This window comes from Corvus brachyrhynchos, unplaced genomic scaffold, assembly GCF_000691975.1.
Source record: "Corvus brachyrhynchos isolate BGI_N302 unplaced genomic scaffold, ASM69197v1 scaffold106, whole genome shotgun sequence".
Classification (NCBI taxonomy): Eukaryota; Metazoa; Chordata; class Aves; order Passeriformes; family Corvidae; genus Corvus; species Corvus brachyrhynchos.
The window spans coordinates 240890-254746 of record NW_008238834.1 but is presented as its reverse complement, the minus strand read 5'-3'; the positions used below and the strand labels follow the sequence as shown (position 1 = coordinate 254746).

The 13857-nt window shown below is 39.0% G+C and overlaps 1 protein-coding gene across 1 annotated transcript in view; it reads right to left on the bottom strand.

Annotated features, from left to right (window-relative positions):
• Positions 1-13857, bottom strand: part of CDH2 (cadherin 2) — a 115033-nt gene that overhangs the window by 4434 nt on the left and 96742 nt on the right. The window contains exon 15 of the mRNA XM_017738223.1: positions 5101-5265. Coding sequence (XP_017593712.1) covers positions 5101-5265 — 165 coding nt within the window. The remainder of the gene's footprint in view (positions 1-5100; positions 5266-13857) is intronic.

Genomic DNA, 13857 nt, shown 5'->3' with positions numbered 1-13857 from the left:
TCTTTCCCTCTGCTAAGCCGATTCTTTGAGCATACCCAGCGTACTGCTGTGCTTTGCTGTTGGGTTCTACAGCATGTCAGACAGCCCCGGCAGTGATATCAGCCTATGAAGCTCCCTCTGGTTTCAGCACTGCCACCTTTTATTGTTTGTTATGCTGTCCCTTTCAGTGGGTGGAGGCGGTGAGGATACACAGCCTGCTGCATCTGCACAACTGAAAAGGCAACAAACGGCTGCCAGGAGTGGCTTCTACTGATTTGTCTGCCAAGGTGTTGTCAGCCGCTTCTGAAAAGAGATCTCAGTTTTCACCAGATGTGTTCAAGAACCTCAGAGCAGCAGAGTTGTTACAGTTACTTGGTTTATAGTTTCCTGATCTAAAACCCCAAAGTTTTTATTAGAATGAGGAGCTCATTCAACAGCAGAATTTCCAGGGCACATCCTCAGGAGCAGGGGAACCTGCTGGGACAGTGAACTGTCACATTTCCTTGCATGTGCTACACCACCAGTGCACAGCGAGCAGTCACAGAATTGCCACGGCAATAGAAAGGCCAGCTTGAGACCTTGGACAGACTCCCTTTCTTGCTTTTCCTTTTTTATGTATGTAGTAGAGCTTTCGCTAAGGAGGAGGTAAGGGGCAGAACTTGAGAAACTACAGCGCTTGGCTGAGGCACAACAGTAACCTTAAGTTACACTTGCCTTAGTACAGGTTGCATTCTCCATTTCTCTCCAATTAAAGGACAGCAACCCCCCTAAGATCTTGAACTAACGTGGAACATTACAAAATCTAATGCTTCTATTTTCATTAATCCTACTACTTAATCCTATTCAGCAGACCTTCAATGAGAAGGAAAGGAAGAACACAGACCATCAGGGAAATGCAAAAAAAAATTGGTTTATATCTGGAACCATTTTTTGACTTGATAAGAGGAAACAGAAAACATTGAGGGACTCCATTCTGCATGGAGGTGCACTGTATCAATAACCATTTACTAAGAATGAATTGAGGGTCCTCCATGTCCCCTTGGGGTGAGACCTTTGGCTTGCAATTTAAATTTAGCTTACCTCAGGCTGTGTCCTCTATTGATTACAAATATATTCTTAGCCACAACTCTCCACCACAACAGAACTTGCTTGAGATTTCTAGGGACAATATAGGTGGGTCTTGAAAACAGGATTAAAAAAGCTACTTTGAACAGGTCTAATTTATACTGTCCTGCAAATCCTGACTATTCTAAGTGTTAATTATGCTCCACACTCTGCAGGTTAGGCTTTAAAAGGCTCAAAATGGAAAACAAGGTCTACAGAGGATTCTTAATAACACATGACTTATTTCACTGACTTGTTTGTACACTGGACTGGAAGAAAAGGAGGTTTTTCCCTTCTACTCTAAATTAGAGATTCATCTACCCATTGAAACAGACAAAACAAGAAAGTCCCTGAGGTCATTTAGCTTATGCCTGCAAAACATATTTTGACTATCAAGATACCTCTGGAACCTTCCTATTTTACACAGTTCGTAGTTCTGTACATGCTATCTCAACTTTGTGTTATAAAAATGCAGGACTTTTTATCGTAATTCTAACTTGTTTTTCAACTGCGAAGTCACTAGAACACTAAAAAATAGTCTTACTTATGTATGTCTCATTAAGCAGATTTAATAAAAAGGATGACAGACAGAAAGTAATACACCAGAAGAAACAGAGTACTGCTTAAGAGAAAAAAACCTGAATGACCCATTAGATCTTTCTCGCTTTTTGTTTCTATGACTCTGTAATGAAAACAAAGAAGAAAACCCCCAAGCTTGCTTAGCAAGGGGCCCTAAACTCTCCAGTATCTGAAATCAGTGACCTACAGTTATTTTTTGTCAAAAGCTGGAGTAATTCAGAAGCTAATCCGAACAATGCTGTCTGTGTGTCTGCGGTGCTGGTGAGCATTCAACAGACTAAATTAATTCCTGCATGTGGACCACCATCCCAACAGATCATAGTGACCAGCACCTCCTGGAATAGGGCCAAGTTCTCCAAGATCAGACTGATCTCCAAAATGCTGCATCTTTTCAAACCAAGGGGGTAACACAGACTTTGCTACTGAAGTACTGACAATTCAAAGGCAGCCTCAGCCTCTCCCTGCTCAGCTAGGGACTGGGCTGGTTTTGTTGGTGGCTTGGCTTAGAGATGCCCAAGGGAAGAATTTTACGTCTAGTAATATTGAAGTTGGATGCAGAGAGATATGAACTTCGCTCCTTCTTATCTTGCTATGTTGTCTCCACAGCTCAGCTTATCTTCTGCAGGAACTGCCTTAAGAAACGTCTGGTACAGGCTTTACTCAAGATATTTCTTCAATTTACCTCAAGTAAAACTGAGAGAAACTTACCAAGCTGCTTGGATTTAATTGTACCAGGATTGCAGGTGCAATTTTCTGGAGAGTCTGAAAACCTGTGCAGCCTAGACACTGATAACTTTGAAATTTAACAATGAACACTATTACGAAAGACCCATTTCTCCCTAATGAAGTGAGAGCTTCGGTGGATCGATGCCGCGTTTGTCGCTGCTGGGTCCCTCGTGGACACGCTCCGGCAGCACTCTCCCAGCACCTACACATGCACACAATCTCACCTTCACAGGTGGTTGTGAACAGCTGCTCACACACGCAGTCTAAGCACAAACTGAATACAGACAGGTGAGAGGGGCTCTCTGCCTGCAATTCCGAGGTGTTTAATGGCAACACCCCCAAGGGAACAGAGGCAAGAAAGAACAACTGAAAGCCCGCACCTGTTTTATCCCAAAAACTCCCAAAGGAGGGAAGAGCATCCAAAACCAATAGCCTGAGGGCTAGGGGGCAGAGGCAAGGGTGAATGGCATAACAGGGGCCAATGGGAAAAGGGATGGGATGGGGAGAGGGCCAGTGACCAGCAGAATCTAGACAACAGGAGAACCTTCTAGCACAGTGTTGTAAGGAGGGACCACTTTTAAGGCAACTTGAGGGGTGTAAAGTGGACTTAGCCACCGCAACATCTCCCCACACCCAGTGGACATTTTATAATCACATTTGCCATGGGAAAATTTTTACATAAAACACAAATTAAGATGACACTATTTTAGAGAAATAAAATGCCGTTTTGCTCAGACTTCTGGGAAAACAGAGAGGACATGGACAATCTTTGGGTGGCTACTGTCTGCTAGAGAGAGGGTTAGGTGGAATGCCCCACAGTAAAACAATACATTGGTGTGAAATCCTAAGAAAAGAATACCTTATGAAGAAGACAAGCTAAATATATAATGCTTAAAACATAGAAACTACCTCACATAGTTCCTTTCAATCAGAGGATAAAATTAATTCTGAGCTAATTTGCAGACAAGAAAATTACTGTGTTTTCTTTAACTTCATATATATTTCCATATATTAACTTAATCAATGACATTAATGACATGATTTTACTGTGTATGAATAGTTGGGAGAAGCTTTCCTTTTTGATGGATGGCAAGGGGAAGCATAAAGGAGGCTACTGATATAATGCAATAGGCAGCAGGAAGAAAACGACTCCATGCTCGTCTGTACTGCAATATAAACATACTGGGTTAAATCAAGACAGCAAGTACTGTTTCTTCAGCTCCATGTGTGCACACTGATGTCATCATCTTCAAGAGTGATGACCTATTAAAAAATAATATTGCAAGAACAGCTTGCTAAGTCATTTAAAAACTGTAGGAGGCCGGACAACCTCTGGCCCCTTTCTGGCTTTCCAGCAGAATCACACCCATTCCCTGCCTTTGCTCCAGAACAGAGCTTCCTAGCTGCTTTGAGAAATGTAAAAACAGGGTTTTTCACAACTGCCTGCCAGGTGGGCACAGTCTGATCTCAGCTGTGTGAGAACAGGATGGGAATCTCTGATTGTCTGGAAGCACAAGGAAGTTCTTGTGTGTACACTGCTTTGGCCAACAATGTGGGCTTTTTATTGTCCCATGTCTGCACTATTTTCCAGAAGCCAATTATAACTGTAATATTTAGAAGTGTAAGGCATGAAAAAATTTGGAGTCTCTTAAAATGCAATGTCTTACAAGAATATTTGTACATTTCCTGCTAGTCAATTCCCCTCTAAGTTTTCGGACAATTGTATCACTGTATACCTTACAAGAGGCAAATTCAATTTTCTGCAGCTTTCTAACACAAAAGACTTTAGTATATTAGCCTGACTTTTCTTCAAGGCAAACAAGAATAGACACATTTGCAGAAACCGTTCTGCAATATCTGCAATGTGTGTCCAGCTCTGGCTGACAAAGAAGATATGAGAAAATCAGAGAAAATAATTAACTACTACAATTCACGTACAGAATAAAGTAAAAATAGTAGCAAATTCTGGGTTAGCTTTTCTTTTTCTATAAGCAGCAAGCTTATAGAAACAGATTCTATCATATGAACACCAATGATTTAAGACCGATCAGTGATAGAAATAATGAGGATCATTTCTTTCACAACTATCAGCACTCTGGTATAGTCTGAATCTCAATTACGTTACATTTATCAGATTGAAGAATCAAAGATAATGCAAAATCTTTGAAAGCTCTATGACAAGACAAGTATTAAAAGCACTTACATAACATTTAATTTAGCTGCCCTGCTCAGTAATCATATTTGATGGAATTCTGTCTTATTGAAGGTACTGAATTTCCACTATTATCTGGATTCAAAGGGTAATGTATGAGGAGAATGAAAGTGAACTTCTTCCATTATTAAATTACTGTGAATTAATAAATGAATTTAGGCTACACTACAATTTTGTTAGTCTGTTTATTACTTGGAACCCATTGCATAATCCTGCTTGGAGGTACTGTGGTTGCAGCTGATAACGTATTATGAATGTAATTAATACGAATGCACAGAAGTTAATTGATATATCTTCCCTTTCTGTCTGAATGAGTTAATTAAATTTGTCTGCACTTTAAAAGAACATATTTACTTCTGTCTAGCGAGACAATTTTAATTGTCTAAGGAAGTTTTGAAAAGTTATTACGTTCTAACATAACAGCTACTCATGTGGAGTAGAATAAACAAAATATAAAAGCCTATCAGATCTTAGGAGGAAACTCTTTTTCGCTCTTCTACCTCATTAATGAAGTCCCCAATGTCCCCAGGATGAGGAGCAGCTGATCTGACTGGATACTGAGGTTCTGCATGGATTGGCCTTTCATCAAGACGTCTGATTCCAACAGGTTTGATGGCATCTGGTTCCACAGTGTCAGGCTGCTGGAGCTGGCTCAAGTCATAATCCTGCAAAATATGAAACAGAGACAGTACGTTAGCAGAATTTCAAACAATACCTGTCAGGGGGAAACATGAGAAAGAAAAAAGGGAAAATACAAAGTGTCATTTCACCAGAAGTCCCGCTTTCAGGATTGTAATGCTTACTGAGAATAAGTCAATAACATTGTTATTTGCATACCAACAGGATGTTATTTGATTTATACTCTCTGAATCTCCTGTTTTGATTCTATTCCATCAGATTTGTAGAGCTTCTCATAAGTTTTCCCTTGAGAAGCAGGGATTTGAGTAGTACTATTAAGAGACTAAACACTTTACCTAGTAATGATGATTTACAGCACAGAGCAAAGATGCCAAATCCAACGCTTATTTTTCTAAGAAAATAAATACCATACATTCTGAGAAAAAGGCAAGCATAGTGCTCTGCAGTATTTTCTAATACCTTCAAAGAATGAATTTAAGACTCCTTGCAGATTTCCTGTGGCTGCCATAATATGAAAGCCAAAGGGGGAAAAATGTCATAAGTACAAAGCTCCACAGATTTGGCCTTAATTCTAAGCACTTTCTAGAGATTACTCATGAATCTGTTCATTAAGTACTTGATGCTGCAGTTTCAAACTCTGGCAGACTGATGAAGTTAGCATAGCAGTATGAGTTCCAATAAGCACTATGCATGTATGTAAAGAATTTAATTAGATCAATGTTTCTGCATTTAACACAGATATCCCTGAATTCTCTTTGCACAGTGTGATGCATTTCATCATTGTCATTCCCCTCACTGTTGCCATATCTAGAAGAAAGTCCCGCTCTAGATGCCTTTACACAGGGTGTTGGTGAGAATGTGCAACAAAGAACTGGACTTCACAGCTTAAAAGAAAGCCATTCAAGAACTCTCAGCAGATGGGGGGGCTCATGCCAACTCTACTGTATGCCAGATACCCTGCCCCACAAATAACCCAAGCAGTTATAAGCATCCTAAATAAGCTATTCTATCCATCAAAAATAGCCATTTCTCAACAGTGCTGTTCTGGCAAAAATCTTATTTATAATCTCAACTTGCTGGAAGTTGTCTGTGTAGACTATCAGATTTTCATTAGTTCCTTACTGGCTCCTAAAGGAAGGAATGCAAGCTTTTACTGCTGCTGTTATCTCACGGGATGTAGATCCTTTTAGAGAATATGACCTCCTGTGACCCCAAACTGAGACTTTTCAACAGGAGGAGAATTCTTTTTGACAGCAGTTATGGTAGTTTGGGGAAGAACTGCAGCTGATTATCAAATCCACTACACCTTCTGATTTGTTACTTGGGTTCTCAGATGACTGCACACAAATATATAGTCAAAAAAGGTGGAACAGCTCCACTGAGATCTGAGAATGCAGCTTCATATGCTTTAATTAGATCACAAGTTCCTTGGGGCAGCGCTGTAACTCCTACCCTTTGGTACTTCATGTACCAAACAGAATAATAAGTGATCTCCAGGAAGCAGTATGATACAGGGAAAAGTAAACAGAACAGAACTTTTTATCCTTTCCCTTTTTATTACGTAAAATAAATCAAAATAGTTTAGAGACATGCTATCAAAAAATCCTGTCAAACAGAGAAAAATGTACTTTTTAGAATTTATAAATATGTAACACGAGTGCTTTTCATACCCACCCAAAAGATAAAGGTGGAAAACACCAACAGGGAGAAATGAATAATAATTTTTTTTTTAATCTAAGCCTTTCATTGTGGAGGAGTTCAAACTGGTATGATTAAATAACAATGTACTAAAACCAGAAAAGCGTCTCTTCATTTCAATTCTATAATTTTTTTTCCCCACCCACACATACATGTACACAATTCTTTTATTGGTTAGTGATCATACAGAAATATAAATCAAGTCTGTCAGTCTATTATGACCAAAACTAAGGGCATCCTTTTGTAGGTATTTAATAGTTTGAGACATATCCAGGCTCTAATAGCTAAAAAGACAGCAAAGATGGCCACCTGTGAGCTAACAGCAGTGCAGAAAGTGTCCTTGGATGGACTCCCACTTTGGTTTTCTTTTCTAGGGTAATTTATGACACTGTCATTCAGCCTTCTATCAGAGGAAATTTATCTTGCAGGTCTAATAGTGTCCAGACAGGAAAAGATCCATTGTATGTATTACCTTGGCCTCTCAAACCCCTCGTATCATTAGAATCAATACTAACTGCGCATCAGTGGGGTATGGCCAACTCATCCACCACCTCCCCAAACTGGCTGAGTGCCAGGCAAACACAGCATCATGCAATGACTCCAGCTGTTTCAACATTCTGTCTGAAGTCAACTCTACTCAATTACTGCAAAGTAAAAGAAGGAAAAATGTTTTAAAATGCCAGGTCATTTAAAGGTGCTGAAGTCCCATCTCTTCACTCAGTGCTGCTTTCACAGACAGGAAAGTGGAAAAGCTTTTCACATATTACCTAAAGCTCCTGAATGGACTTAAAGGTTAGCTTCAAGCAGAGTTTGTTAAGATAGTTAACTTTAGAAGTGACCGCTAAATGGAAAACCAGCACATCAAAGACAGAAGAGAACATGCTGGGATAGGCTGGGACAGCCAGCTTTGAGCACTATTATGGGCCATCATTTTCACTCTTAATTTCAGGACCACAAGTCAACAGCATTTTGGTTTTGCTCCAGTCTTTTCCCATAAAACCTGTTCATAATTAAAAGGGACTTAGGGACTACGGGCAGTTCCTCGAGGAGCAAGACTTGGCCCTCCATTGGAAATGTACTTCAGTGAGAGCTGGGAGCATCTAATTCATACGGCTGCCAATTTTGTCAGAGGTATTTATTTTTACTGTTTAGCCCTAATTCCAGCAATTCTAGAAAAAATTCCCTTCCTTCGGTCTGGACTTGAGCACACCCAAACAGAGTATGGTTAGTTTGAGTTTTTCCTCCTCAAACTTCTGGACAAACTTAGGATTGTTGATAAAAGAGAGAATCTACTTAGTTTTTCTCTACTGTGAGATTGCTAAGACATATTAGTTTGCTCACATTTTGCACCTAGAAAAACTCAGGCCTTTGGAAACCAGAAACTTGGACTAGTCTGCTAGTCCTAGCATACAGTCAACAGGGGAACCTCACATTCTACAAGAAGGATCTAAGTGAAGCAAGTTGAATGATTCTTCGTCTTTCCTCTTGTTTATGAAGAGATCTGTTATGACTGGAGACAATAGAGCCGCCTTTTGAATAAATGGTGGTTAAAGAGATGACAACCTTAATGTGCTAGAAGGGCATTTTATCAGAAGTTGAATCTTGTGAAATCAATCAATCAATCTCACTGCTCCCCCCCCACCCCACTAACCCCCTCTCCCCTCCAAGTTGATTACAATATTGACATTATTAGCTATTCACTTAGTTCTAACAGCTTTAAGCAAAGACTTCAACCTCTATTAGTTCAAACCTTATGGTCCTGAAACACACAATCCCAGTGAGGAGTGCTAAATGTCAAAATCAGGTAGACAAGCCCTACAAATTAGCCACCTTACCAGAACTGTAGGCAGAAGGCTCTAAAACTCCCAAAAGCACTTCCTTAACAACATCTACACAGTAGTTCAAAGCACAGTTCAAGTATCTCAACTTGAATAGAAGAAACATCCAAAATAGAAGAAAAGGCCATTTTATACTCCCAAGTAATAGCACAGAAACAAGATAATGCAGCCTGTAAAAATCTCTTCCTTAAACAACTTCCTCTTGGGCAAGGCAGCTATTCACTGAACAGCACCTGAGTAATAATCCCTCCTACAGCAGTCATCAGTTACAGCAGGAGAGATTTTTTAAAAAGTACTTCACTTTCTGACTGACAGTTACCAGATCCTACAATCCCTGAAAAAAAAAAAAAAAAAAAAAAAGAAAAAGAAGAAAGAGGGAATAGGCCAGGAATCAAGAGTTTCTCAGAAACTTCTATTTTTACACATCTTTTATTTTTTTCATCCTGATTAGCTGTTCTACTGTAGAAGATTTACTTAAGTTCTCATAAAAAACCCTAACAAAGCAAAAATTTTTACTGCAATTGAATCTGCCTCCTATGAATGTATACTGGAGCACTGTAAAGCAGAACTGCAAACAGAATGAAACCACAATGTACTACAACTATAAAATGCTATGCACGGACAGGACTGACTTTTTTTCAAGAAAGGAAAACTCAGAAAATACTGTAATATATTACATCTGAATTGAGCTTTTCACTACCACAGCCTGGTGCCTGGAATGTGACTGACGTTCAATAATGATTTATGACTCTGGCTTCTCTGTTATCTCAGAGCTCTCAGTTTGTATCCTGACTGTTCATGAGACTCTAAGATACACTTCTAGGGATGACTTGGGTTTTTACCTTCTACAGAACTAAAGCTTTGACTAGGCATGAACGTAGGACTGGACATATGAACAATGAAACAAAACCACTATACCTGTTTCTCACTTTCAAGGGACGTACCCTTTGCAAAGAAATATGAAAGTTCAGCTCTATCCCCATACAAGAAGTAATCAACTTGCCACCAGAGCAATTTGACTTAACTTGATGGTGAGACCTGTGTCTTTCACTGAACACAATCCGCTGCAGTGGTTTAGGTGCATATAAAGCAACAGGAGCAGAAATTTGAATTTCACCTGCCCGTTTTAGAGGATGGTGCCTTAGCATAAACTCATGCTTTTTATTTTCTGAAGAGAACAGAACTAATTATGACTTTGAAGTATCTATGGATAAAACACGTGTTCTGTTTTGCCTTTGTGTTCCAAAGACAATTGCTGTCTACTCCAATAGAGAAAGGGGATGGGGAAGGAAGGAAGTATTTTACTCCTGTATGTTCCCACTGAGATCTTTTAAAAACAAAGAAAAAGGAAGTGAAAAACAATCCTGGTATAATACTCTACACCCCCAAACCACCAAACATCACCCTAAAAAGCTATTAGAAATTTGCACTTAAATATTGCCTGAGTTCTGCAAAATGCTCCAACCCACCTTAAAACTTACATTTGCTAAAATAATGAGACTTCAAAACAAGCAAAGACAGAGGACTGACTAGATGTAGGCTGCAGGTGGGAGGATAGTTAAAATGCCTACACCAACAGTTGCTCTTTGTTTGTCACTTGCTTTTAGATTACTTTCTGACATATTGCTTTTCCCATTTGTTTTTATTATAGACGCATCTGGAGTACTACCAGTTAACAATTTTTAAGATAATGAAGAAGCTAGCTTATCTTTTTAATAATAAAAAAGGTGAAAGTTAAACTCCAGCTGGAGATAAAACACAGTAACAGGCAGAGGTTCTAGATACGATAAAATAAAACAATTTTGTAATGGAATTATGAAAACATTACTTTTCATATCATGAGATAAAGATTCACTAAGGAATGACAGCAATTCTTCCACAGGAGCACTGTATGAGTCACATATTCAAAAAAGTGAAGCTAATGTCTTAGTAAGCAAACACAATCCCTGAAATAACTACCTTTTAATTACAGTACTGTATATTCACGGGGAATATCTTAGCAACCTTTATTTAATTAATTATGTTTGGAATTTCAGAACATAAAATATGTTCTCTTCTTAATGCAATTCAAAATGAGGGTTAAAAAGTGAGAGTAAATGATCTGAGTAAGACTCAGGGTGGTGAAAAAGAAAATCTAACCACATGGATTTATAAAGTTCATGGAGTAAGTAAGGACCATTATCATGTTTACAACAGAGGTCATAACAAGATGCAGCACAGAAGGCTAACGTTATGCAAAATGTGGGCATACAGGAAGTTATGACAATAAGGAAAAAAAAACCCCAAAACCCACACACAAAAATTCAGAAGGATTGCCTAATTTGCTTTTATCTATGATACATAAATGCTGGAGCACAGCTACCCTTTCTATCAAGGAGCAATTTCTGTTTAGGAATTTAGATCCTGCACACATAACAATAAACCATTCATCTTTTAATGCGATTAACACCATTAAAATAAATGCTACTATTTTCTTTCTTTACATAATATGTAACAAAATATGACAAAAATACTGACTAATGTAGAAAGAAAAACAGTGATGTAGGAAGGACCATGAAGAATCCTCAGGAAGAAAACTACTTTGAATAATAGTAAAATCATTGCATTGGAAATTCTTGTGCTGCAAAGATTTGAGGGCTGGATTACCCTACATTTTCAAAACAGCTCATCTGCAATACTTTAAAAGCATACCACCTACTTGCTCAGGCAACTTGCTTCAACAGGACCACCTGCGTGAGCAAGTACTACTGAAGAAAGTACAGAAAACATTACAAAAATGAACTCAAAGGAGAGAATCATCTCGTGCAATGAGATGTATACAAAAGCAGTTAGATGAGAAAAAATGTATCACAGTTATCAGGCTGACATATGCTGCACACATCCCAGTCAAGCACCCCCTGCCTCGATGTTAAGTCATACAAATGGCCCGAGATACGCGATGAGAACGAGTTAGCGATGGTTGTGGGTTGTGATGTGCTGTGGGCGTGAACTACACTGCACACACATGCTAAGTGCTTCACCACTCAGTCAGCAGCAGGTTTTGGTATCTGGGACTGAGACTGGTGTTACAAGTGCAGAGCACATTGCATCAGGAGACAATACCCATCATTTGCACCTCACACCTCCCCAGTTGCTAAACAACTACAAGCTACAGATCATGTGGTCCATTAATAATCGAGAGGCACTCACTACCAGTTTTGTAATTTGAACCTTCTGTTTCAGAATATAATGAACTATACTGTCCCCTAGCCCCATTAGTTTAAGAGTTAGATATAATTTTAAGAAAAACAAAACAAAATACCAAGGTTTAACAAAAAAAAACCAACTCCAAAAGACAAACAAAAAAACTAAGCACAAAAAATCCAACAATTCTCCCCTCCCCAAACCAGTCCCACTGACTTCCATGGAATGATGCTGACTCAAACCCTCTCATAGCCCATCTCCTCTAAGTCAGGTAGCTAAATTATTAAAAGCAGAAAATAGTAAACAGAATCCTGACAAGAATCCAAAGCTTTCTATCTGGAATACCTCTGCTTTCTCTCATTTCTCCCTTATCCCCAACTTCTGCTAGTACAGTCATCTTTCACAAAACCGAGAAAGAGTTTCTGCCTGGAACGTCAGGAGTGCTGTACACCTTCTGGAGCCTGTTTTTCAGCCTGCTTTTTCTAGGTGAAAGAAGTCCCAAACATTTCCAGTGTCGACAATGCTCTTCAGTGGTGAGCAGGCTGACTTCAATTATGACCCACAGATCAAAAGCTTTTCCGCCTTAGAAAATTAATAGCATTTTTCTCAGCTGCTGTGGAGATCACACGACCCTGTGTACATCATGCCAGACTAGAAGATGACTGTGAATCATTCAAGATCCTCAATTTTCTTGACAAGCATTCAGTCTGTCAGAGCGAACAAAGCAGGCCAAGATGGCCTCAGATGGGATTAACAGAAGACCTTCATGATGGACTAAACTGCTCTTTTATTACAGATTTCACCTCATAGTTCCTGGGAATTGCTGGCACAGGAGAAAAAAACCAAACACACCAACAAAACCAAACAGGAATTACAGCTTGTTGTTGGCAGTTGGTATTACTCAGAGGAACTAACTGGAATTTGAACTCATCTAATTTCTTACAAGAGACATAACTCTGATAGAATGTAGTTTGAAAGGAACATGCTGAATATGCTTTAGGAGTTTCTGGGTCTGCCATGACAGCTAAGAAACCCAACTGTGTAGCTTCAAAATACATAAATTAAACCTCTCAAATAAATAAATAATTTTAAGATAAAAACCTCCAGTTTAATTTGGTTTAGGATACAGAGAGATGTAACTTCTATCACTTAGCTTTAAGCCCTAACAGTCATATCTTCAAATAACCTAAACATCTGGGAAATATCAGGCCACACAGGGTAAATCTTCAAGTTGTCCTTCTACAGAAGCATGCGAATTTAAGAAGTAATTTGCTGGCTATAAATAGAAGTAATTTTAAATGGTACCGATTATGAAAAGATCTGAAGCTTTTAAAATATTGTTTTCACTGAGATACACATGAGGCTTTAAAATTCCCTTCTATTTCACCACATGAGATGCACCCTGGGCTGGATGGCTCTGTGTGTGAGTCACCTTGTGTACTGCCTTCTTCTGAAGCTGCTTGTTAAATCAATCTTCAGGATTTTAGGGATGGTGCACCATAAGAAAGTTAATACTGACACAGAGCATTTTCCTGTCATTTGCTGATGACTTACGGATCCAAGACTGACACAAAGCAATTTTTCTTGATTTTAATAAAACAGCGGCAGTTTTACCCTACGAGGCCTCATTCGGAAAATACATTTTTGGTGTAAGTCCCATGCTTTTTTAGAACACTCACTTTGGCTCTTGAATACTTTCATTAATATTGACAAAAATGCAAAGATCTTTATAGCCAGTAACTTTTGCCCACAATGCTCTGCACACATCTTTGCTTATGCAGTATTTTGCTAAGCCGTGGTTTGCAAAAATGAGATTACCGCTTGCAGAGGACTTGTTGGGACATTCGAAAAGCTTTGCATTCTAAGTTCTTAAGTCTCGCATAAAATGTGTGCAAAACC